The sequence below is a fragment of the Artibeus jamaicensis genome, unplaced genomic scaffold (genome assembly GCF_021234435.1).
Source record: "Artibeus jamaicensis isolate MK-2021 breed Jamaican fruit bat unplaced genomic scaffold, CSHL_Jam_final contig_475, whole genome shotgun sequence".
Taxonomy (NCBI): Eukaryota; Metazoa; Chordata; class Mammalia; order Chiroptera; family Phyllostomidae; genus Artibeus; species Artibeus jamaicensis.
This window is the reverse complement of record NW_026521852.1, coordinates 1,539,234-1,564,743: the sequence shown is the minus strand read 5'-3', so window position 1 is coordinate 1,564,743 and position 25,510 is coordinate 1,539,234. Positions and strand designations below refer to the sequence as shown.

The window sequence follows — 25,510 nt, the reverse complement described above, 5'->3', positions numbered from 1 at the left end:
TAAGCGGCGCAACGTTTTCTCGTCATAAAAAGTCACACCCTCTCATTCTAGTCTACTCTCGCGAGAGTATAAAAAAAAATAATGCTTTTAATAAACCCCGCCCCCAGCCTTATTAGTTGCCAAGCAACGACGCAACCAACCTCCACAGTGCTGGGAAACAGGAACTTGCACTGTTTCCCGGCCTGTTCACAGTTCCCTCCTCCTGCAGGAGCCGCTGCAGAGATTCCTACTTGAGCCCCGCCCTTTGGAGTGTGCGGGCCCTGGATTGGTTGATGGTTCTCTCCAGGTGAGCACCTACGTGGGGGTGGGTGGAGCCAGGCTGTGGCACTAAAATTGCTGGCGACTAGTGTACCGGGCCCCAGGCCACAGTCTGTGGGCTCCTGTCTGCCGTGTTACGGGAGAAGTGCTGGGGCCACTGCCAGGAGGGACTTTAGGGATCATAGGGTGAGCGACAGCTGTACAGCGAGCGCATGGAAGATCCCAGGGAGGTCAGGAGGAGGGGGGCTGCGTGCACCCGGATGAGGTGCGTGACGGTGGTTCCTTGCTGTTTCGGGGGAGTGCGGGTCCCCAGACCTAGCCCGGAGTACGGACATTCAGAGACTTGGAATCGCAGGTGGCGTTTGGATTGGAGGATTTGAGTGGTCAGTGGAAGAACAGTGCAATATCCTTAAAGCACTAGGACCTTCCTTCCTCAGGGGTTCCTTGTCTGGGTTTGGGGGTGAGCTCAGGGCTCTCCCACCCCATTTCAAGTCGGGATTTTACCTTTATTCTGTAGGTGACCTTGAGGAAGTCATTTACCGCCTCTTTGTGCCCCAGTGTTCCCTCCAGAGACTTTGTAACGGGTAGATGGGGAGAGGGTGTGGAGCAAGAGTTTGAGAGTAAGAACAGCAGAGGAGAAATGGTGCTGTGCTGGAAATGGGGTGTCCAGTTACAATTTTTCCTTCTGGAAACAAGTTTGATATTTTCCCACTTTCTAATTTTTGGCAGGACTGAATCTTACCATTGGATAGCCATTTCTTTGTGATAATGAACATTATCTGTTCACAGCCCACCTCACACCCCAACTACTGCCACTTCTCTCTCCCCAGGTTCTTAAACTAGAATTTGAGGTCAGGAAGGAAGTCGGATGAGCCACTTAAATTGATTGACCTCAGTTTTTCAGTCTGTAAAACGGGAAGAAGTAATAATGGTAGCCTTACTAGGGGAGTATTGGAAAGATTGGGGAAATAATTTATGTGAATGTAACTCCTAAATCAGCATTATAAACGCAGGGTTCTAGTGCTGTTATTTATAAGTAGATGACGAAACAGAGGGGTCAGAGTTCATGACTTAACCTAGGGCATGTGGCTATTAACTGGAGAAAGAGGGCTGAACTTGACTCTTGGCCCAGAGTGTTTTCACTTTTCCACACTGATCCTCTTCACCGGGTGTTCTGAAGGATGTCTTCTTCCTTCCCTTTCTTACATCCCTTTTGTCCCTTGCAGACATTTCCTGAAGAGCTGCCATGTCTGGGAATAATGTGTCTTCCTCAGAACAGAATAGCAGCTGTGAAACAAAAACCTCAAATCTTCGAATATCAGAGAAGAAATGTTGTAAGTTCTGGCAGAAAGGAGAGATTGCTTTCTCCCTGAATTTTATCTTGGAAATATTGTTCTAATCCTAGACTTTGCTGCTTGGTGAGTGGGAAATAATTCTTTGGTATGGAATTTAAAACAGAGTCTACAAGGGAAAGTTCCTGACTGAAACAACTAGACCCAGTGAAATATTTGTCCCTGGGGTAGACTGCTGTTGTATCCCAGCGTTTTCTTATTGCTTTGCTTTACTGAATTTCTGTCTCCTGAAGTATCTGCACACTTGTTGAAAGTTAGGGCAAGCGTTATTAGTACAATCTGTGGGTAAGGCTGAGTGGCAGTATGCAGGACCTTTGTTTCTTGGGCTACATATTGTGAGGGTGCTGCTCACTGTAGAAACAGCAGATAGGGCCCTGGCTGGCTGGCTCAGTGGATTGGGTGCTGGCCTGGGGAGCAAAGGGTCATTGGTTTGATTCCCAGTCAGGGCACATGCCTGGGTTGTGGGCCAAGTCCCCAGTTGGGGGTGTGTGAGAGGCAACCACACACTGATGTTTCTCTCCTTCTGTTTTTCCATCTTTTCTTCTCACTCTAAAAATAAATAAATAAAACCTTTTAAAAACAACCCGCAGATAGGAAAAATAGCTCATTTCTACAGCTGTCAGTGGAATCAGCCCTTACATTTAACTTTTCACTGTGCTTTGGGCATTTACTTTCTGACAGATTTAGCCTTTGAACTTTGCAAACTGTGTTCCCTACTAGTTCATCCCTCTCGGGACAGTTTCACATGAGTATTTTAGTGCCAGTTCTTTAGATAGAGATGGCAGGTGGGATTGCAGAGAGATGAAGCATCTGTATTCTTAAGCATCCTTATAGACCTCAACAGTGCATAGCCCAATTCCAGAAGGTCCTGAGCCACTGAGCCCCATATGTCTTGGGGAACCTAAAAGAATGGTAAGCTTTCTTCACCGATACCAGATTGCATTTTCCTTTGGAACCCTATCAGCTCTTTTTCACTTCAGTGGTTATGTATATCAGCAGGTAGAAATAGCTGAGCAGCATGAGATCTGGAATTCTCTCCTGTTCAAAGCTTTCTCCAGAGTCTCCACCTAGATGTCATGCCCTTGTCAGTCTCATGGTTAATGATGATAATCTCTTTTCACCTGGCACTGAAGAGGCTTGAGGGGCTTTGGGCTGTAGCCGAGGCAGGTTGTTGGGATGTGATACTGGGGTTGGTGTACCTCTATGATTTGGGTCTCCTTTCTTTGCCAGGACAGGAAGCTAGTTGCGGAGGGCAAATACCCCACGGGAGATAACTAATATAGTGTGATGTTTGAGAGAAGCCCTGGAGTCAGACTGCTCGGGTTTGAATCTGGGATTTAATACTTCCTAACCGTGTGTCCTTGAACAAGTTTGCCTATCTTCTTCATCCCTCAATTTACTCCTTTATAAAACTGGGACATGGATACTACCTCCTCTCAGAGTGATGTGGAAATTAAATGAGTAAATATAGGAAAGCACTTACAAGAGCGTTGGGCACCTGGCTGGTGTAGCTCAGTGGATTGAGTGCAGGCCTGGGAACCAAGCAACCATGGTTCGATTCCCAGTCAGGGCAAATTCCTGGGTTGCAGGCCAGTTCCCATCAGGGGACTCAGAAGAGGCAACCATACATTGATATTTCTCTCCCTCTCTCCTTCCCTTCCCCTCTAAAGATAAATAAATCAAGTAAAAAAAAAAAAAGAGCGTTGGGCACATAGCTATACTGCCATTATTTTTTACTGGCAACTCTATTTGCATGTTGTGTTTGTTTTTGAAGCATTGAATGAAAATTGAATTGTAGACTTAAATGCTGTGCTGGGAGCTCGCTAAAAGAACTCTGTGAGGAATTATATTTTCAGTGAAGAATACTTTCTCCTCTTGTTTGACAATATCGTAACCCAGTTTTGGGGTACAGATGCATGTCTCAAAGAGAGGTGCACTTGATTCAGAAGGGAGCGAGAGCTGGTGTGTGTATGTGGGGGGGGAGTTGGTAATTGTGGGAGTCTCTGACCCTACCCAATGCCTAGTGTCAGTCCTTTATTCTCCAAAGGAATCTCCTACCTGACTTGACTCTTCTGCAGTTTTTCTTGCTTTGAGGGCTTTTGATTAGCCAAGGAAGCAGTAATCCCAGGTCTCAGGTCCTCTGGACTCTAATTCCTGGACTCTGATATTTCTTTCCCAGCTCCACCCTGTTCTGCCTCACTGGTAAAGGTTGGTTTGTCCTAAAGCTACTGTCCTTCATTTAACCCATTCTCCCCTTCCGGTTAGACTATGAGACTGTTACAGCCACAGTCAAAGGAGAAATACAGTTGTGAGAATATGTGTTAGTTCATTTCCTTTTTCTCTGTCATTTGCCTATATCTTGGAACAGGCTGCCTTGACTGCTCAGTGTTCACACCCACCAGTTGCTTTATTAATAGCTCAGCTATAATTCTCTCGCTGCTAATTACACCTATGTTGGCTGACTTTGACTCTGGGAAGTGAGGAAGCTGGAGGATGGAATTACTTTAGGGAGCCAAAACCTCCAAAGGAACCTTGCTGGAACTTCAGCTGCTCTAGGGATTGGGGTGAAAGGGAGCGGTGATGGCTGAGGTGTCCTTAAGGTGCTCAGATGGCTGCCATCAGGGCTCTAGGAAAGAAGGGCTGTGTGCGGGGAGAGGTCTACGTGCCTTTCTCTGTTTCGTCTGTTCCTGAGTATTTCGATAGGTCTGGGACAGACAAGTTCCCATGTGTACTTTGCCCCAGCCGCAAGAGCAATGCATGTTCATCAACTATTCAAACAACACAGAGAGCAAGTGAAAAGTAAAAAATCCCTCACAATTTCTCCTGTCTCTGTTAAGTCTAATTCTTTCCAGCATCTTATTCTGGTATATCCTATTAATGAAATATGGTTCACACTGTACATACTTGGTTCTGCTGCCATTCTCTCCCTCCCTTTTAAAACTTACTTAGAAAATGTCTGGGACATTTTTTTCTCACGTCAGTAAATCCAGATTTACCTCATTTTGCACAGTATTGCATTGTATGGATATGCCGGTCTCCCACTGATGGACATTTCCATTTCCAGTTTTCTACCATCACAAACAATACTGCACACACTGTTGCATGTGTGTTCCAGCAACTTTTCTACAGAAATAGTAAAAGAAAAGATAGACACATTTAAAATGTTGATCAGCATTATTAATATACTGACCTACAAAGTTCTACAGTGTACACTGATTTTAATGTTTCAGAGTACTTAAAGGACTTGTGCATTATTAATTACAGCTGCACTGATTAATGAAAACATTAACTTTCTTAGTGCTTTGCTACAGAACTTGGATATTTTGTACCTATTAAACAGTAGGAAACAGTTGAAAGTTTTAGGACTTATGATGAATAAAAATAAGCTATTACTTATGAAACACAGTTTAATGGACAGCATATTTCCAAAAATGTTGGGTCTACTTAGAACAAATAGTGGAAAAAGACCTTGGTCATGAAAAGGCTGAGAACCATTGGTCTTCTAGACCACTCTTTAGGAACTGGTTAGAGCACATGGCTGTGTTCATCAAGGTCTCCCTTGGTCAACTGCTGACCAGAGCTTGTGCCCGGGGCTGGAAGGGCCATTCTGAAACCAGGAGTCTGGTCAGAGCCTGGTCCTTGACCTTGACTTTTTACTGTGGGCCATGCTCTTCACTTCTCTGAACTTGAGTTTTTCTGCCTATAGGAGAGAGGTTAATCAAGCCCTCATCTCCTCCGAGTGTGTTCATGAAGGGGAAACAAGTCTAAGATTGAGAAAGTGAGTTAAACCTTGTTTAAAGAAGATAGAAGAGAATTTCAGGATTGAAACAACTTTCCACTGTAACATTGCCAAGGGGTGTGTTACATTGTCTCTGGAATTAATCAGCATAAAATATCTACTATTGAAATGAAGTTGGTGGTTTTGTTTATTTATTTAATTTTAATTGTTGTTCAAGTACAGTTTTCTGTCTTTCACTCCCATTCCAGCCCACCCCCCCATCCCTCCCCATGTTTTATTTTTTAATAGGCAGGACAGTATGTTCCTAGTTCTGCTCATGTGGCAATTTGAGATAGGAAGTGTAATTTAGGGTTGTATTCCGGAAAATGAGAAACTGGTTGGCAACGTGTGTGGGTGTGCCGTGGGCAGAAGCAGGAAGTGTAGCGGTTGGGGGCACTGTGAGGATACATTAGAGACCTGTGTTTTTTTTTGGTCTGAGCCCTCTCTGTCCAGAGTGGTAAACACAGAGCAGCTGGTTACCTCCCAAGAATTAGTGTATTTTCCGCCTTAGGGAGGGTATCAGGACCTTTGGGGAAGTGCCTAATGGGCTGGAAGGTGTGACAAAGCAGGCCTAGAAGTGCAGGTAATGAGCCAGATCATGGGGGATTGAGGCACTGAGCTGGAGAAAGTGAAGACTCAGGAGGATTTAGCTACCAAAACCTGAGGCAGCTGATCCCAGGTAGACAGATCTGCCTGACGCGGGGTCACAAGTCAGAGATGAGCATTAGCTGAGGCTGCAGGGTGAGTTCTCTCGCCTCTGTGCTGCAGATTCGGACAGGTGAAAATCACTTCTGGAGCCCAGGCCAGGTATTTTCTATGTGCACAGTGGGTGAAGGACAAAAGCCAGGCCCCCTCTGTTCACACGCCTATCCCTCCCTCACCACTTGGGCCATGTTTTGGCTTCTGAGTACTTCATGCCAAACACCCCTAGGAAACTCTCTTTGCCATTGAGACCTTTTTACATTCTTTTCCCAACAGATAAAAGATGAAGTTTCCATCCAAGTCCCCCTATTTTAGACTTATAGGGCCACCCAATCCCAGGATAGAGCAGCAGCAACAACTCGCCCTTGGGAAAGCAGTGCTGGGGCGCGAAGGTGGTTCTTTTCCCCTCCTGTCGTCAGTTTTCACGTGGAGAAGCCAGCAGAGTCTGAGCCTCCTAGACCTCCTAGATGAGGTCTCCTAGACCTCATTTGGGTCTTGGCCCTAGGAGAGTGGCTGGCAGCAGTGGGGGGCCCTCGCCTACCCCTCCTGCTGAGCCAGACCCTGTGAGCAAGCCAGCTGAAGAGAAATCATGGGGTCTTTTTATGGGGAAAAGCCATGGAGGAAGCACCAGATTGGACTCGTGCCAGCCCTTCCTATGTCTTACTGTGTGTCCAGAGGCGAGTCACCTGACTGACTCTGAGTATCTAGTTTGCCCTGCCTGCCCAGTGAGACCTATGTCGAAGGAGTATTCCTAAAATAAGTTTCCAAAGAAGGGTAGGCCAATTCCTGCTTCTAAATTGTCTTGCTTTCATAAGGGCCATTGAGGCAGGGTGGCCGTGATGCCCTTGTGGGCTAAGCTTTACTAAAACTTCCTGAGGTCTAGTCAGAACCTGTGTCTAGTAGGCTTTTTCACAGTAGTCTAAATCTTAGTGTAGTTTAGAAATTCTGACTTAAGATCATGTCCTGAGTGCAAGGCCTAAGCAACTTGAAGCCAGGCTCTTTTTGTGGTGGGCAAGCTAATTCCTGCCCATGGCTCTGAAGGGATAAGTGAGGTCCTCAGCTGAGACACTCTGTTGGACCTGTATCAGAGTCTGCTCAGTTCCGCACTGGCAGGGTCTCCCGATACAGTGGTATCATACTTGTGTTAAGCAAGGTGCCATGGTTACTGTCTTTTGAACTATTTCCCCCTTGGGTACCTCTGCAAAGACCTTGGTCTTCTTTTGGGAACTTTCTGCAAGTCTAGATGATCCTTTAACTCTTTCAGTAGGGTTTGCTGATAATTCTTCACTTTGCCTTCCCTGTCTATCTGGGCCATTGCCTCACTGAGGTTTCTGGGGATTAAATAATAATATAACTATGAAGTTGATAGCCCAGTGCTTGAACCTTACTTGGCCCCTAGTCATTTAGTTCTATTCTGTTCTAGCGTGGGCATCCTACATGACCAACTCCCCGACTCTCATTGTTATGATTGGCTTGCCGGCCCGGGGCAAAACCTATGTGTCCAAGAAACTCACACGCTACCTCAACTGGATTGGGGTGCCCACCAAAGGTAGGTGCAGGCCATTCATTCTTTGGGAAGGGAAATGATCACAGGCCTCTGGGGGACTTATTCTTGGCACCAAGGTTACAGGGTGCTCCTGGCAGCAATAGCAGTTGCATACTGACTTATGAAATTTATTCCCTGTTCACAGACTTGTTTCCTTCTGGCCTAGTTGTGAGGAAATGCCTTGGATAGTATACACTTTACATTCAAAGCCCTTACATATATATCATCTTTTTTAATCCTAGCAGTACCCCTGTGAAATAGCAGAAGTGGCTGAGAAAATTGAGAAAGACTCAGTTTAAAATGTCCCCGAGGTCTGTAAGTCTGAACTTGAGTGCAACTTAACTCTTCATCTGGTATCGTTCCCAGCATACCGTGGTGCTTTTTTCATCACCTTGGCCACTCTGACATTAGATCAGGATGTTCCCTTTGGTGTTCCTCATTGCATTGTTTCACTGCTTGAAGGGTGTTGGTGTCTTCTGCAGTGTTTAATCTTGGGGTTTATCGGCGTGAAGCAGTCAAGTCCTATAAGTCCTATGACTTTTTCCGGCACGACAATGAAGAGGCCATGAAGATCCGCAAGTGAGTCTTCTTGGGCCTCACCTTCTTGGCCATCACAAGAGTGGGTGTGATGGGGCTTAGTTTTCCTTTCAGTAAATATCCTGTGGAAATTTTAAATGGAAGTTATTTTCTGGCCTGGTCAACTTTGGGCTTGGGTGGGTAGAAGAACAGGGCTTGGGGAGATACACGCATACTCGTAGGTTAGGTCTTTGGAGGGATAAGATGTATGCATGGGGCAGGGGAACGGAAAAGATGAAGGAGATAAAAATCTCAGTGGGAAGTTGAAGGGTCTTGTTAGGGAAGTTTTTGAACAGTGAGAAAGCCAAGAAGGAAGGAACGTGACTTCTACAGCAACTGAACTGCTCATGTCTCTGGCTATGTCTGAGCTTGGCCTCACTGTACTCCTCTTGCTGGTTTCCTCTGCTCTCATGGCAGACAGTGTGCTGTTGTGGCACTGGAAGATGTTAAGACGTATCTCACTGAGGAGAGTGGGCAGATTGCGGTAAGTCTTACCTACCTCTTCCCATCTTGGTCTCCACCCTCTCAAAGCTGCATAGCCTCACCTTGGGTCTGCCTTGGTGGGATCTCATTTCTTGTGCCCCACTCATCTACCTTGTGGGCTCTCTTCCCAGGTGTTTGATGCCACCAATACAACCAGGGAGAGGAGGGACATGATTTTGAATTTTGCCAAGGAGAATTCCTTCAAGGTAGGATCTGGCTTCATGCTGGAGAAAGAGGGATAAGTAGGGGTGGGAGTAGGGGTAGAAGGACCCTGTGGATCTGTTTGAGTCTGATGAGCGAGGACAAGGTTGGGTATCTGATTCTGTCCTTATGGGGAATGCCCCCAGTTCTTGAGTGTTTTCTTGCAGGTCCTTTCTCAGACCCTTAGCCTGTGTGTCTGAGGCCCTGGGGATGTGGTAAGAATTATTTTTAGATGAAGAGGCCTTGAAGGCACTTTCATTAAAGAGAATCCTCTGGAATGTGGTGGCTGGGGTGGGGCAAGTATGAGCATGTACTCCTAATGAACAGCTGGGCCATTTTTGATTCATTTATTACTGTCCTCTCTTCCTGGCCAGGTGTTCTTTGTGGAATCTGTCTGTGATGATCCTGATGTCATTGCTGCCAACATCCTGGTGGGTGACTCTGCATACCACCACCTCTTTACCCTCTGTGCCTTCTGTGTGTGGAGGTGTGGTGGGGAGGGGGTGGGGGAGGGGGAGAGTCAGCTGGGAAGAAATAGACAGGTTTAACATCACTGATTGATCTGTTTGATCTGCCAGAGCACCATTTTGTACTTCCACATTCTTGGAAGAGGAAACTGAGGCTTTGACGAATAAAGTATGAATTAGTTGTTGAATGGAGACCAAAACTTAGATTGTAGGATTTCCAACCCAGTGTTCTGGGCTGGATACTGAGACCTGGGAATTTAAAAAAAGTAGACCAGACTCCTCATTATCTGTCAGGGGTAGACGTCACCTTCTAGGAAGGTCATCGGCCCAGCAGTTGTGTAACAGGTTAATGCTCTACCCACACTGAGTGCCTCATGCCCCATGTGGGCAGAGTATAAACCAGTACCCGTTTGATGGGTTGTGCTCTGCTGAGTAGGTGTCCATGCATGGTATTGTGGTGGTGCTGTCCCAGCAACACTGGAACTTGGAACCATCTAAAGTTCTAAGAGAGGCATCTGGTCCAAGTCAGGCATGCAGCAGGTCAGGCCCCCTATTCTAAATGGTTGTGAGGAGAAACTGAAGCACATTCTGTTTCCCCAGGAAGATAAAAGAAGGGATTGGAAACCAGCAGCAGCTTCGGCTGCATGATAGCCACTGTCCTGCAGCCAAGGACAGGCACATGACTCCCCAGTTGTCTTTCCCTTCTTGGTTGCCAGGATCATAGGACCATATGGGGGTGGTGCTCAGGGAATGGGGGTTGCCAGCGCTGCAGTGAAACGCCACTACTGTGGACTTCCTTTTCTTTATTTGGCAGTTCCTCTTTACAGGAGGGCTATTGAAGGCAGACCTCTGACTGGGTCCTGCTCTTTTGTGATTCCAGGAAGTGAAGGTGTCAAGCCCCGATTACCCTGAAAGGAACAGGGAGAATGTGATGGAGGACTTCCTAAAGAGAATTGAGTGCTACAAAGTCACTTATCGACCCCTCGACCCAGACAACTATGACAAGTAAGGTTTAAGGCCATGGCTCAAAGGGCATAAATAGGGATCGCATTTGAGAAAAGAGCCTTTCTCTCTCTGTCTCCAAACTTCCTTCTGATATTCCAGCCCCATAATGTTTCTGTCACTCCAGAGAAACAAGGTGTGGATTTGTGGCCTATTTGTGGGTTACATCTTATACTTGCACACTGAAGGTTGTTTTTTTTTTTTTTAAATGATCAGTCTTTTTCTCTGTCCTCTAGAGCAGGGTGTCTCAATCTTAGCATTATTGACATCTTGAACTGGATAACTCTTTGTAGTTGGGGGTTGTCTTGTGCATTGTAAGGTATTTAGCAGCACCTTGGCCTATCTGCTCACTAGATACCAGTAACTTTCAACCTGTGACAAACAAAAAAATGTTTCCTGACATTGCCAAATGTTCCTGGGGAACAAAATCACCCTCGGTGGAGAAGCACTGCTCTAGATCATAAATTTTGAGCTAGGGTATTGTTAGGACACCCCTTAGAACTGTATCACCCGTTTTCGATAAATTTTAAAAGTGTATTATATATTATATGTATATATAAATATAAAACAATACACATAAAATGTACACATGTATATATGCATGCAGTATATGTTATTTGTTATGTGTAACTTGTAACAGAAAACACTATATATTACATATTTATATGTAATATATACATATTTTATAATACATATTTATATATTACATATATAAATAAAACATGTAAAGTCCTCAGCAACATGCTTAGCTTAGGGAAATGTCTGATCAGTGCTAGCTGTCATTACCATGGCAGCATCTGACAGCAGAGTGGTATACAATATAGGTTAAGTTGATATGTGCAAGGTATAGGAGCCATAGCAAAATGTCAAGTTCAATTTGAAGAAAGATGTGTGCACGTGGAAAGCTATGAGAATGTGGCCTTTGAAAAGGGAAGTGGTCAGAGCAGTTATCAGCTCTGTTCAAATACAAATACAGCCCTGTAGCCAAGCAAATGAGACAAATGTACATAACCCACTGTTTAATCACTTCAGTGCTCTGCTTTGAGTCAGTTCCTTCAAGGGGCCACCCAGAATGTTACTATTTGGAGGGTTTTTTTTTTTAAGGTTTTATTTATTTATTTTTGAGGGAGGGGAAAGGAGGGAGAAAGTCAGAGAGAAACATCAGTGTGTGGTTGCGTCTTGTGTGCCCCCAACTGGAGACCTGGCCTACACCCCAGGCATGTGCCCTGACTGGGAATCACTCCAGCGACCTTTTGATTCACAAGCTGGCACTCAGTCCACTGAGCCACACCAGCCATGCTGGAGGTATTCTTTATTCAGAGGTTGAGAACCACTGCCCTAGATATGGCACAATAGTGTGTGCTTTAGTTACCCCCAAAGTCCTCACAGAAAAACATCCTGGAAGAATGTGTGTGTGTGTCTGTGTGTGTGTTTGTACATGTTCTCTCTGTTGGTAGGTTTATGCATAATTTTTATCCACATCATTCTCCCTTTATTTTTGAAACTTTTTTGGAATAAATTCTTCTTATTTTTATAATGAGGTAAATTCCATGGTGGCCACAGAGCAAACAATCCATGGAAGTACCTTTGAGAGAGGCATGATTTAGGTAGATGCTGGGAATGCACAGAGACCTCCATGGTTCTGCCTCTTCCTGCCCCCATCCCCCCGCCCCCCCCCCCCCATTACTGGTGATGTTGCACTCTGGCCAGGTCTCCACCACCCCAGGTGGGGGTTGTGCTTCTCACCCAATTTCAAGGTTAGCAAAACCTTCAGGTCATCTCGTGTAGCCCCTGAGGGGAAGCCTGAATTGTTTATCATACTTATGACATTCATGATAGAGTGTAGGCACTGAGGGGCAGATCAGAAGTTTGGGAGATTTTATTCATCTTAGTTCTGAGGAGCACTTAAGCTCTTACCATTCTGCTCCTTAAATGTAGGGGGGGGGGCTACCACAGGAGGGGAGGGAGAGCTGCTGTTAGCTTGTGAGTATCTATGAAATCCTTTTTCCCGCTACTGTTTGCCTCAGATTTTCATACCAGGGGATTTTTTCTTTCATCAGGGATCTTTCTTTCATCAAGGTGATAAATGTGGGCCAGCGATTTTTAGTGAACAGAGTCCAGGACTACATCCAGAGCAAGATAGTCTACTACCTCATGAATATCCACGTGCAGCCCCGCACCATTTACCTTTGCCGGCATGGAGAGAGCGAGTTCAATCTCTTGGGGAAGATTGGGGGTGACTCTGGCCTCTCGGTGCGGGGAAAACAGGTGAGTAGTTAGCCAGCAGGCCAGATTTCCTAGGGTTAAGAGTTTTTCCTGAATTCCACCAGGGCTTAGGATCAGGATGTGGTTTTGGATGGTCAAGGAAATGCTAAACACATTTTCTTGTCCACTGATTCTAGCTCTGTATTGAAGCGTGGATTACTTGGAACCATTTCTGCTGTGGTAGTTCAACCATCAGGTTTTTATTGGGTACAACTTGTGTGCTTAGCAGAGTACAGGGTGCTCTAGTTGAAGCTGGTTTCCAGCTTGGGTTCATTGCTTGTATCATCTTCCAGATTTTGACTGCGGTCATACACATTTTCCCTTATAGGCTGAGTTAACAGTTGTGTGTATGTGTGTGTGTGTGTTTTCTTTTTTAAAATTCTTATTCCAAACCCCAGTTTGCCCAAGCTCTAAGGAAGTTTCTGGAGGAACAGAAGATAGCAGATCTCAAAGTGTGGACAAGCCAGTTGAAGAGGACTATCCAGACTGCTGAATCCCTGGGGGTGACCTATGAGCAGTGGAAGATTCTGAATGAGATTGATGCTGTGAGTAGGAAGCTTTGATGGCCAGTATGGTCTCCTGTTCAGGCAGGAACTCTCAGAAGTCACAATGTGGGCAGTTTTATCTAAAAACTAGAACCACCAAGTAGAAACTTTGAGGAAGTTGAAACTATGGCTGGTTTGGGAGGAAGTAGGAACATTGCACCCCTAATTAGAGCTTCCTGTCTGCTTGAGCACCTGTGCCAAAAATGGGACCCAAAGCAATTTTTGGGTGCCTGGGGAGAGTGGAGCTCCACTTGGTTCTTTGGTGTATTTTCTTCCTGGGAAAAGGAAATAGCCAACAACATTCATTTCTTTAATTTCTGCTTAGATCATTTGGTCAACTGTTCTGAAAAAGTCCTTTCCAAATTTTTTCTTGGCTTTCTCTGTCCTTGAGCACAAAAGTAGGCATTTCCTTCTCTTTCTCCGTATGCTTTTATGCCTTCTGCAAGAATTTTCCAGTCCTTTCAGTTTCTCCTCCTTCCCTGCTTCCTGCTCCCTTTATCCTGCTGACTTTTCTTGACCTTTAAATTCCCCACAGTAGTAGGAGAAAGTGGCAGCTTACGCTAGAGAAGCTGCCCCCTCTCTGCAGTGTCCCTCACCCTGCCAGTCCCAGGTACCCTGACCAGTCAGTTGCAGGACATGAAAGGCCCCGGCACAGTGCCTGGCACGTAGTAAGAAACTAGTATTCTTCAGTGTTGTCTTCCTTATTGGGTGGGGCTGTATGGATGAGTCCACTTCTATAAGCCTGTGTGGTTCCTTGCAGGGTGTATGTGAGGAGATGACCTATGCAGAAATTGAGAAGGAGTACCCAGATGAGTTTGCGCTTCGAGATCAAGAGAAATATCTGTATCGATATCCTGGTGGGGAGGTGAGATTCCCTTCATGTGGGGTGACTTCCCAGCCCTGTGCTGGGGGTTTTAGTGTTAATTTGGGGGAAGGATTGAATACAATTTTGGGGATTGAGAAAGCATACTTAAGTCATCATTAGTTTATCCTCCCACCTTGGGTCATACTGTCTTTAATTCAGCTTAGGCAGTCAGATGCCTCATTAGTTTGTTAAGATCTCTAGGGAAAAGATGGACAAGATATACAGTGTTCGATATATTGTAGAATCAATATGATCTTCCATTGTATTTATTTATATTAAAATTTTTTTTTTACAGATTATCCAATTGTTGGCATATAGTTCATAATATTTTAAAATAATCTTTTGTATTTCTGTGGTTTTAGTTGTTAGATCTTTGGTGTATTTTTTAATTTTTATTTATTTTATTTATTGGAGCAACATTAGGTAATACAATTATATAGGCGTATAATTCTATAATACATCATCTGTAATGATCTTTTTACTTCCTTTTTGGCATTTCACCTCCTCAGTCGCACCTGCAGGTGTGGGTACTAAGTAAATATATGGGCTGTGAATGATTTCCTTATCATCTTCAGTGTTTTTGGCTGCTTCCTGGTCTAAGTGGCTTCATAGCTAGGGATGTGTGAGGCAGAGGTAAATAAACAGTGTGGCAGAGGCCCAGGAAACCCCTCAGAGCCCCTTGTCGCCTTATACTTTGCCTCGTTTATTGGGGGAAAAAAACATGCTGAATTCAGATTTTCTCTTCTTGGCTATAGTTTTTTCAGTGTGAATGTTACTCTTGGAAGGTCTGAATATTCTTAAGAGATACCAGGGTAGGGGGAGTTAGCAGGCGACCTGAAGTTGCTGAACCTGCAGGAAGAAAGCCAGCCAGGGGTGAAGGGGCAGTGGCCTCATTACTCTGGATGCAACCACTGACTTGGTTGCCAGCTTGCACCCGGCCTCCTGCCAGCCTGCCCTGCTTCCCTCCACAGTCATACCAGGACCTGGTGCAGCGGCTGGAGCCTGTCATCATGGAGCTGGAGCGCCAGGGCAACGTCCTCGTCATCTCCCACCAGGCGGTCATGCGCTGTCTCCTGGCCTACTTCTTGGATAAGGGTGCAGGTGCCATTGACGGAAAGGCTGGGGGACATATTCATGGGAGGGGACTAGACTTGGGATAGCACTAGGATCCCTGGCAACTGGACTTCTCCCTCTTTCACTCCAATTCAAGTACATTCTTTAGGCAGCAGTATGGGGCTCCCAGCAGCCACTGGGCCAACTATTTGCTGAATTGATGCTGCTGGTACAAATGTCCCCAGTGGAGAATGGTTGCTGCTGGAACTCCTCTGTCCTGCTTGGCTGAAGGGTAGCACTGAGCTGACACTCCTGGAAGCATCAGAGAAGTGGTTGGATATTTCCAGCTTGCTCCTTTGACTACAGGGAGGGTGGTATCTTAGAAGCATCTTCATCCTTTGGATTCAGGGTAGGACAGTTTCTGGGTAGAGCCCAAAGGAAGTGCTGCTGCCTTCTCTGACACTTCCTTTCCTGAGCTACCTGATCTGCTGGGAAGCCCACAGCTTGTACCCTGGTGTGCCACCATCTTCCTTTCTGTGGGGTCCTGGCTGCAGCACTTACTCCTGTTTTGTCTGCATGGAAGTGTCTAAGATGTACTTATTTCCTTCCGTAGCCATTTGGTAGCTTGGGTGGCTTCTTTGGTGGTCATCTTGATAATTTGGTGGCCGTCTTTGGGGGTTAGAGGAGGAGATGTGTAAGTAGATCAAGGTAAAGAAAACCCACGAGCTCCTTAGATTCTTTCTTCCACTAGCTTGCCCTTATTCCGTACTAAGAGTCTTCCCTTACCTGATCTTTCTGCTTTCAGATGAGCTACCGTACTTGAGGTGCCCTCTTCATACCATCTTCAGACTTACCCCTGTGGCCTACGGTAACTATGAGTTTAGGGGCTGGGCAGGCGGTGGGGATTGAAGAAGGTTAGGATTTTTTGCTTTTCTCTGAAGTTTGTGTAGAAGTACAACTTAATTACCCCTGTATACCAGGAGAGTTCCGTCAGTGCCTTCCACTTTTAAATGTGTGTATGTATCCGGGAATGGATGCATTCTTTCATGGTATGCTGTCCCATACTGAAACTAAGGAATTTTTCTTTGAGCTTTTTCTCTGAAGGCCTCTTTTCTTGTTTCTGTTTTCCCAGGGTGCAAAGTGGAAACCATTAAGCTCAATGTGGAAGCTGTGAACACTCACCGTGACAAGCCAGATGTAAGTATTTCCCTATAGGTGAACATGCAGGCTCCTGAGTCTTTGAAACTTTGGCGTCATGACACTGGGGTTTCTTTTATGTACCAGAGAAAAAGAAATCCAGAACTCATGTTCTATATAGTCTGCTTACTTCCAAAAGGAAGAGATGTTGGAATTATTATTTTTTAAGATTAGTACCTCTCTCATGAGTCTTGACCTTGAAAGCTCCTGTAAATACAGTTAAATATGCAAAGTGTTTGGCTGCAATGAATTGCAAAATCCCCCAGGAAGAGAACCTCTTAGAAAGAAGGATCTAGAAGAACCTATAAGGTAGGGTGAAGAGGTATGGGTTTGTTCCTAGGTCTGTCCTGTTAATCTGTTTTTAAATAAGTCCCTTCCTTTCTTTGTCCCTCTTTACTGCTTTGGAGTATGATGCTCAAGGAGCTTCTCCTTCTATATCCCTTTGGCTTTCTGGGGCTAAGAGGCTGGGCCATGGCCCACGTCCTGTAAGGGACGCTGTCCTAGAGGAGTAGCGGTGGAGGAAGTCATGGTTATAAGCATTATTTAACCTTTATAAGTGAGCTTTTGTCTTGGCTTTCATTTGTGTGGTATCCCTCCATTTCCAATCAGAACAACTTTCCCAAGAGCCAAACCCCTGTAAGGATGAGAAGGAACAGCTTTACACCTCTGTCCAGTTCGAATACAGTAAGGCGTCCAAGAAATTACAGTGTTGGGAGCCGGCCCCTCAAGCCCCTCAGTCCTCTCCGCGCCCTGGACATGCAAGAAGGGGCCGACCAGCCGAAGAGCCAAGTCAGCATTCCGGTGGTGTAACTGTGTGTTTCCCTCCAGTCCTGGCCTCCTGCCCTTGTCACTAATCACCAGGGAATCATTTAACTTCCACCCCCCACCCCCAACACCCCACCATGAATCTTAACACAGAACATGAGGACGTATGTTTTTAGACCAACCTCATCTATTCTGCATTGTGAAACATCTCCCCATTTAGGGGAAAGTTGATGAGTTGGGTGTTTTAGAACAGGTGCTCATTCTGGGTGGTCTGGAGGAGGAGGAAAAGGGATAATCACCTCTGGGATGATAGCGTACCTGGGGCTGAGGCTGAGCATGGCCAGTACACTGTTCTCAGTCCTTGGTGTCTAAAGTCACTAAAGTTCTTATGGTGGTACAGTGGGGGTGGGGTGGAGGGGAACACAGAAAAACCCATTTTCCCTTCACCTTTGTCTCTTCAAGGTGTGCTTTACTCACAGTTCTTACCTGCCTGCTTTCTTCCCCCTCCCTCATCTCACTATTGGGTTGTCCATTGTGATGCATGCCATTGTCATTGTAGTGTCTGTCTAGGAGGGAGGGAAGGTTGTGGAGAGAGAAGTCCAGGTGCCCCATTGATTTCTCTCCACAGAGGGCCCAAATGGATGTGGATGAGGGCGGGGAGCCTTTCTTTTCCCTCGTCCTTCTCTCCAGCCATGTCCTGACAAGGTCAGCCTAGGCTATAGGACATTCACAGGCACTCTGGAGCTAGTAAGTGGATATAGGGTGAGAGTTCTTGCCTCCTTTCATGAGAAGTAGTCCTAAGGCTTTGATGCCCATGGTAAAGCTGGCTCTGAGAATGTGGGAAATATCTTGGTTTGTATTTTTCACTTCACTTTTGGAGGCTGTGGAGTGAAGTTTAGGACAGTATGTTGGCCCCCAGCTGCTACAGGGCTATTTTAGAGCAGGTCATCCATTTTCTCCAGTGGCTCCCAGCTTCTTTGCTACCCACTGCCAGCAGGTGACCTCTGGGGCTGTTTAGAAGGACACTCACCACTGATTCAGGAGTCACTACTAATGTTTGAATTGCTCAAGTCAAAAGGCAGAGAAGAGTTTGCTAGAACTGCTAATTATTTTTCAGTAGTTTTGAAAACACTCCTTTTTAAGTTGAAGAGTCTGAAGGGTCTTTCAGACCCTGTGCAGTATAGCCCTTTGCTGCTGGTGTTCACCTATTCACTTCTGTCATTTTATTTTCTCTGTAGGGTTAAACAGGAATAGTTTACAGCAGGGATTCTTAGCCCCTTGGGCTCATGATAGCGTACTTCTCTCCCCAAATTTGTATGCAGAACATATGAATTTATGGGCTTTTTCTGGCAAGCAAGTCTAGAGTGCTCATGAAATTTTTTGTTTCAATTTTTTTTGTATTAAAAATTGAAAAAAAAGGGAGATGACCCCATCTTAAAGTCATTAATTTGTGTTTTAGAAGTAACCAGTGAGAACAAGTTAGTTATTTGCCAAAGTTGCTTTTGGTAATTTGCCATGGTTCTTATCTAGGAGTATTCATTAGAACCTCCCTGAGAACTTTTGCAAGGTACACATACCCCGGTCTGCTTCAGGCTTAACATTCACTCAGAATGTCTGGGGTTGGGGCCGGCATGTGCATGTGTTTAACTGTCTTCCTGTTGATTCTAACTCTTACTCCAGGTTTAGTCTCCATTCTGTGAAGTTGGGTAACAAATACTGGGATGGTGGTTTCTTGAACAAAGCAGTAACCTAGGAATTCTGAATCCCTCACAAAGTTAGATGTTTAGCAGATCACAATATTGAATGAAGTCATCCCCTCAAAAGCAGGCTGCTGTGTTTTAGAGTATTATTCTAGGTTCTAGTCACATCTTTAACCATGTACATGTAAGGGTGAAATCACTATGTAAATAAATGTCCTTTATAATAGCTGGGAAGGAAGATTATCATCCCAGGCATCTGACTGGTGACCTTGAGTCCTTGATTCTTATATCTTGTATAGAACATCACAGTGAGTTTCCCAAGGCTGCTTGCCCAGATTCTGCTTGAAATTACTTCGGTGTGCTCTTCTCGTTTACCATGTACATAAGTGTACCTAGTGTCTCAGTTTGTGAGGCTTTGGGCTGAGTGGGAGGGGGGGGGTGCAGGTGTACATAGAAGGAAAGGTGCTTATCCCAAGAAGTTGTTTTAGAAACAGGGCATATAATTAATCATAAGTGAGCATTTGTGAAAGAGCAACACCTTGTAAGTGTGGACACTAAAGCGTAATATAGATTACTTCTCCTGACCTTTTTCTTATTCTTGACCATGGGACTAAAGGAGTTGGGAGAATGAGTTGTGGTCTAGGACATGGGTATGGTACTTTCAGGTAGTTGCCTCATCTATTTTTGCTTGGCTGGTGGCATCTTTAGCCCAAATGAGCATTCATTCCATCTTTCCTCCTGCTGTGTTGTGAGAGTAATTTAGAGTTAATGAATGAGAAGAAGGAGCATTTTGATCCAAAGACTTGGGATTTGGCCTTTACGTACTTCTAGTGAGAGGAGAAGTGTCTAACAAACTTGCATTATGTTACCTTGTTTTAAGCCCCAGCATTAGCCATAGGTCACTGGAATGTTCCTGTGGATAACTTCTCTGCACTATCCCCTGTGCCAGTTTGCTTGCCTCAGAAGAGGAGCCTGAGGTGGTCTTATTATTCTCAGATAGGACACAAGAAATTACAGTTTGAAAATGGCAAGTTCTAAAGCATTCTTCAATTTTTAGAGCAAGATCTCTAGAAAGGGTTCAGCAGGAAGAACCCAGAACATAAAATGGGATGGAGCTCTAAACTGTAGAGAAGTCCTACTTCCTATCTTTTTTTCCTGTGCTCCTCTCCTATTCTTACTTGATTGTGTATTGGTAGTAAATCAACATTACTGTGATTATATCTGTATCACAAATCCTACAAAGAAAGGGTGGACCCCAAAGTACTTTTTTGCGGAGGCTTCAGTTTTGTTATGGGAGAAATAGGTGAAGGCTTTAGCATTTATCTATTGATAGAAAATTGGGAAAGGAAAATCATTATATTACATTTTTTTCTACTTTTCAGTTACAGTTGACATTCATTTTCTGGTGTTTTTTTTTTTTTTAATTACTGCTTTAGAGCTGAATGAGGCCCTGGCTGGGTAGCTCAGTTGGTTAGAGTGTTGTCCTGATATGCCAAGGTTGTGGGTTTGATCCCCAGTCAGGGCACATATAAGAATCAACCAATGAATTAAAAAATAAATGGAATGATAAAAATTACGTTTCTTTCTCTCAAATCAATAAAAAAAGAGCTGAGTGAGGAATTCTGTGACATACTTGAAAGAGAAATGTAAAATAGATTTAATATAAAGCTTCTCTTTCTGTCTCCTAATCCTCAGATTTGAGTTAGCTCTTATTATCCATAATATCTTGGTTTTGTTTTGTAAGAGGATTATTTCACATTCACTTGGAAAGTAGAATAGGAAAATATTTTAAAACTTTAAAACTTTGTGTTAAGTGGTCTTACCATTGTCTCTCTCTTTTTTTAATCCTCACTTGAGGATGTTTGTTGATTTTAGAGAGGAAGGGAGAGAAAGAGAGAAACATTGGTATGAGAGAGAAACATCGATTGGTTGTCTCTCATACTTGCCCTGACTGGAGATGGAACCTGCAACTTTTTGGTGTGTGGACAACATTGTCCAACCGACTGAGCCACCTAGCCAGGGCTGTCTCTGGTTTTTGTTTTTTCCTCAAGAAATTTGTATTCCTAGGCTGAATGGTTGAATGTTTCCTGTGAGGTTCTGGCTCTTCCTCTTTGTAACCCATTTGATGTTCAGAGGTACTGACATTTTGAAGAAACATGATATAGCTGTTAGGAAATAAATCCATATTAAATGTTTTTTTCTGTGAACAGAAGATCTGAGTTCCAGAGAAACTTACAGGTACTTGGGATAGTCAAAGGACAAGGAAAAAAGTGTCTAAAAATTGAGAGAACTATTTCTGGGTTATATAGTCTTATGCACATTTCATTGTTTTGCTAAGCTCAGAAGTCAGGTTGTTTGTTTTCAAGAAACTTGATAAATTTACCCAGGTTTTCTAGTGCGCACTTTGACTTGTTTTTGTTTTAAATTAAAAAATTATATAACAATTGAGTCAGGTTTAGCAGGATTGATATATTACTTCTCATAGAGGTGATATACACATCAGAAGTATGTTGAGGAATTTAATATAGACTCATAGTGTCCAGAAGACTGTATGTAGTGGTAGTAGCTATGTGCTGGCTGACTGACAGACTCTGAAAGGATCTGCAGTGCTGACTGACAGACTCCAGTAGGGTTCATATGCTGACTGACTGACTGACAGACTCCAGTAGGGTTCATATGCTGACTGACTGACTGACAGACTCCAGTAGGGTTCATATGCTGACTGACTGACTGACAGACTCCAGTAGGGTTCATATGCTGACTGACTGACTGACAGACTCCAGTAGGGTTCATATGCTGACTGACTGACGCTGGTAGAGTCTGTATGCTGATTGACTAAAAAGGAAGTAAACACTCCACATTTTTCTTGAGGAGAAAGTTAATAGACAGTGCTTTTAGAATAGCAGCCAAAGTTTCATCAGTTTGTAGAAAATGAAGGTTGTGTCATTCGTATGACATTTTGTAAATTCCGTTAAGGACACACCTGCTTGAAGCCTAAAATTGTTATTCTAGTTGAAGTCATCCTTTCCACTTTCCACTTCTAGGTAGCGTTTTGCTTTCGCCAGCCACTTCTGGACTTCTGTGTGTCCACAGCTTTTCTTGTATAGAATGTCGCACTCCATTGGATAAGGCTGCTCGTTGTAGTGTGACCCGCATTTGGCACTTGTTATCTGATAAATAAAACTGCAAAGGTGATTTTACACTTAAAATTGATTTTAAGAGGTGGCAAGTTATTCTTTCCAGTAAACCTTTCACCGAGGAATCTATGACCAATGTTTAACCATTCATTGTTTTTGTGTTTGAATTACTTGTGCACATTTTTAAATTGTGATGAAATAACAAAATCAACTCATTCTGATATGGTGATGGGTCTGCTGTGGCAAAAGCAAAGGATCAATCATCGACTTTGCCCTTTGGAGGGTTTGGGAGTGTGCTGAGTACTGCCGGGTTGAATGGGGATGGACTCAACTGGGAACCCATGCAGTAGAACTACCCTGCTGACTTCCTAGGCATGGGTCTGTTGAAAGAAGCAACTTAAGTCCTTAACAGCATTCTGATTTAGTCTGGTGACATTGATATCAAAACATGCCACTCAGATCCACCTAAGGTGTATATAACTGTATTCGAAATGTGTTTTGTGTGTGTGTGTGCAGAATGGGTAAATAAAATTGTTGAGTAACTTGAACCTATCAGAACGCTTCTGGGTTTTTTGTTTTGTATTTTGGGTTGTGTTCTCACCCATTCCACCACCCCCAGAACTTTGCTTTTAACACTGTTCAGTGATTGAGCCTCACATAAGCCAAGGCCAGCTCCCAGTGTGGCTGGTGTCCTTGGTGTAGGCGTGGCTCTCTGTCACCACCTTCTGGGAAGGATGGGAAGGACATTATGGAAGGCATGTGAACTTCTGTAGGAGTTGTGTGTACTTTTTGTCACCTTTACAAGAATTACCGCTTACCTTTGACCACATTGCACTATGACTCCCATTAATAACATGTAACTCACTATTTATTGTAAAGAAAAGCTTTGGAGATCTCTTAAAATTTAGTGGGCTGTTTCTTCTAAATATGACCTGCCTGTTTCTAAACAGGTTATAGACAGTGGATATAGCCAGAGGTAAATATAACAGTGTTTATGTTCTTCTGTGACAGGGGAGTACAGGTAGAATTCTGTTACCATTCTCATGCCTTACTCTTTGTTACTCTAACAAGGACCTGCAGCTCATTAGCTATGCAGACACTTGGGCTCCATCCCAGGCCTACTGAATCAGAATCTTCATCTTAACAGGATTCCCTGGTGATTCAAATGCACACATCACACTTGAGAAACACTGTTCTAGAGGGAAGAATTTCTCACAAGCTGAACTGCGAAATCCCAGTTTATGGGAAGAAGTTGATTTCTGTTCTGATGACTGATTTCAGAATGGGCTAGGGTAGCTGCAATGGCAGAGACCCTCCTCAGAAGCCAAGTAGTTCCTGGCTGCAGTGTCACTTTCTTGGCGTGGCCTTTTGGCTGATGGTGCCAACATACTCTCCTTTTACCTCACATCTTGGGTATGTGGCTTACAGTCCAGGTCTGAAAGGTGTGCCTGGTTCAACGTGGCACAAGGAAAGTCGGTTTTTCTGGGAAGGAAGCCCGTGACTGCCACTGGAGTGTGTCCGACTCCTGAGAGTAAAGGGGTGTGTGCATGTCTGTGTGCACATGTGGGGATGGGGCGGAGATGAGGGGGAAGCAGTGGGAGGGTTGGGGAGGGATTCTGCTCTACCTTTATTTGACATTTGGTGGTGGTATAATGGCTTTGTTTCTCTTCCTCTCTGGCTCCTAGGCAGAGACCTTGCAGGCTGTGCCTAGCAATTCTTCTGCGACATCCCATCGCTCTCCCGATATGGAAGCTAAACCAGATCTCCCGGGGGGACCGGAATCTGCTGAAAATCTTGGATGTCAGCTCCACCTGGGTTTGAACAGGAAGTGAAATGGGGATTGGACATTTGGGACCATCAAAATAAGGCCTGGAAAAACAGCACCAAATTTCCCCACCTCATGCTTAATGGGAATATCAGTTACATGGGGAAACTTCATTTTTTTGTGCCTCAATGAGCCAGTTATTTTTTTATGATCTTGTTGTTGGGTTTTGCCCAATTTGGTCAATCTTTTTCTGTCTTGGTATTTAACATCCTACCTGTGACTAGCTCTATCTGGCTATTTTTGGCCTAAACTGCAAATGCACCTCTTCAGATTTCATTGTTTCCAGGTGAGAAGGCTGAACTCAGCCTTTTGTGCGTTGTAAGAGCTGGTCTCTGCATGCATTCCAGGTGAGCAGGGTAGAGGACAATTTACGTATGTTAGCATTCACTTTTTTTTTTTGTCAAATTGGAAAGAGGCAAATTCACCAGGTAAAAGGAGGGTATGTGAGAAATAGTCTCTAAAATGTCTCTGCTGTGGTGATGGAAGAGGAGTGACAGCAACCTTTTTGTTGAGAGGTTTTTCTTGTTCCAGGCCCCTCAAGAGCAGGATCTGACTGCAAGTCCTCCCCCAAATGGGTACCCATCTTCTAAGTTCTCTTTTGTGGCTGCTTTACACCTGATGATTGGGAATGAGGGCTGGAGAGAAAGGCAAGGGGCCATTTATATCACATGAAAAAGTAAGAAGGTTCCTTGGGAATCAACTCTACCAGGGAGTTCTTTTGGTTTCAAAACAGGTGCCACTCTATGGGGTTTGTCGCCGTGCTGTTGTACAAGAAGGCAGTGGCTGTGACTTTAAAAGCAGCTGGTCTTCTGATGCCTGCCTCTTAGCTAGGTGTCTCTAATTTGGTCTACTTGTCTCATCTAAAACACTGGTGGGGGGTGGCAGGGAGAACGAAGCCCTTAGTACATTAGTCACTGGGTTCTCCTTAAAGATAACCCAGGTAATTAGCCTTTACACCAGTGGTTGTCAAATATGCAAATGTGTCTCTAGATAATGGTATTAATGTGTTACTCCTGAAGGAGAATGGAATCTCCAAGGGATATTATATCTTACAAGCAAAATAATTTTTTAAGAATGGTAAGTTTTTAGCTATTTACATGTTTCTTCCTTTTCACTTAGATGTCCACTTGCTGGGCCAGGGGGTGAGTAGCAAGAAAAGCAATGAGTTGTAGCTCTTCCCAAATGGTTCTTTTATACTGTGGTTGGTACAGGGCTGTTATTGAAGATGTAATAATCTGGGCTGCAGGCAGTTCAGCATCCAGCAACTAGAAGCTCATTTTATATGCACAAAGCTGCCTTCAGAAAGTCTCCTGACCACACTTTGTAACAGGTCATTTTCATCTGACTGTTTGTAACATGCTGTACTGTACTGATTTTATTCTTGTGATGCAGGTTTCTTTCTGCATCTATATACACTGTCTTTTGATGATCAGATAATTTTTTAATTTAGTTATTTATTCATCCATGTAAAGTATTCTTAAGTCCCCATATTAGTGTTTGCATGTATTTAATCAGAATGTAAGGTAATTTGTATTGTCAATTTTTGGTAGAAATTGAGGTAGTTTGAGCATTCAAGTCTAATGTCCATAGTGTTACCTTAAATTAAAATTTCAGAATATAGATATCTGTCTTCTATAAAAGGATAATAACTATATTAAGGCACAGTGGATTTCTTTGAATACTCTTTTGCTCATTGATTTTTATTTATAAATCAAGAGCTGCATTTCTCTGCAGAAAAGTGTATCTCCTAGATAAATAAAATCATGCTGAAATATGTAATATGTATTGTTTTT

General features: G+C 44.1%; 1 protein-coding gene across 8 annotated transcripts; it reads left to right on the top strand.

The window, feature by feature from the left end:
• Window positions 1–149: 149 nt before the first annotated feature.
• Window positions 150–25,510, top strand: PFKFB2 (6-phosphofructo-2-kinase/fructose-2,6-biphosphatase 2). Of its 8 annotated transcripts, none has more exons than XM_037155379.2 (16): window positions 150–286; window positions 1,485–1,592; window positions 7,514–7,639; window positions 8,119–8,215; window positions 8,630–8,696; window positions 8,827–8,901; window positions 9,271–9,327; window positions 10,244–10,368; window positions 12,426–12,633; window positions 13,029–13,175; window positions 13,936–14,040; window positions 15,012–15,141; window positions 15,899–15,961; window positions 16,226–16,290; window positions 16,900–17,091; window positions 23,578–25,509. In XM_037155379.2, the coding sequence occupies exons 2-16, from the start codon at window positions 1,505–1,507 to the stop codon at window positions 23,722–23,724; spliced, it is 1,692 nt and encodes a 563-aa protein (XP_037011274.1). In that variant the 5' UTR covers window positions 150–286; window positions 1,485–1,504; the 3' UTR covers window positions 23,725–25,509. The 8 variants fall into 8 exon arrangements, with proteins under 8 accessions (XP_037011274.1, XP_037011273.1, XP_037011279.1 ...); XM_037155378.2 differs by lacking the exon at window positions 150–286 and adding an exon at window positions 316–444; XM_037155384.2 differs by lacking the exon at window positions 150–286 and adding an exon at window positions 317–444 and having other exon boundaries at window positions 16,900–17,102; window positions 23,578–23,662.

Excerpts from the sequence above, each read along its gene's own strand:
- PFKFB2 (XM_037155379.2), top strand. The coding sequence starts at position 1,505 with ATGTCTGGGAATAATGTGTCTTCCTCAGAACAGAATAGCAGCTGTGAA. Across the intron at positions 10,369-12,425 it reads GACCCAGACAACTATGACAA|GGATCTTTCTTTCATCAAGG; the intron begins GTAAGGTTTAAG and ends TTCTTTCATCAG. Across the intron at positions 12,634-13,028 it reads TCTCGGTGCGGGGAAAACAG|TTTGCCCAAGCTCTAAGGAA; the intron begins GTGAGTAGTTAG and ends TCCAAACCCCAG.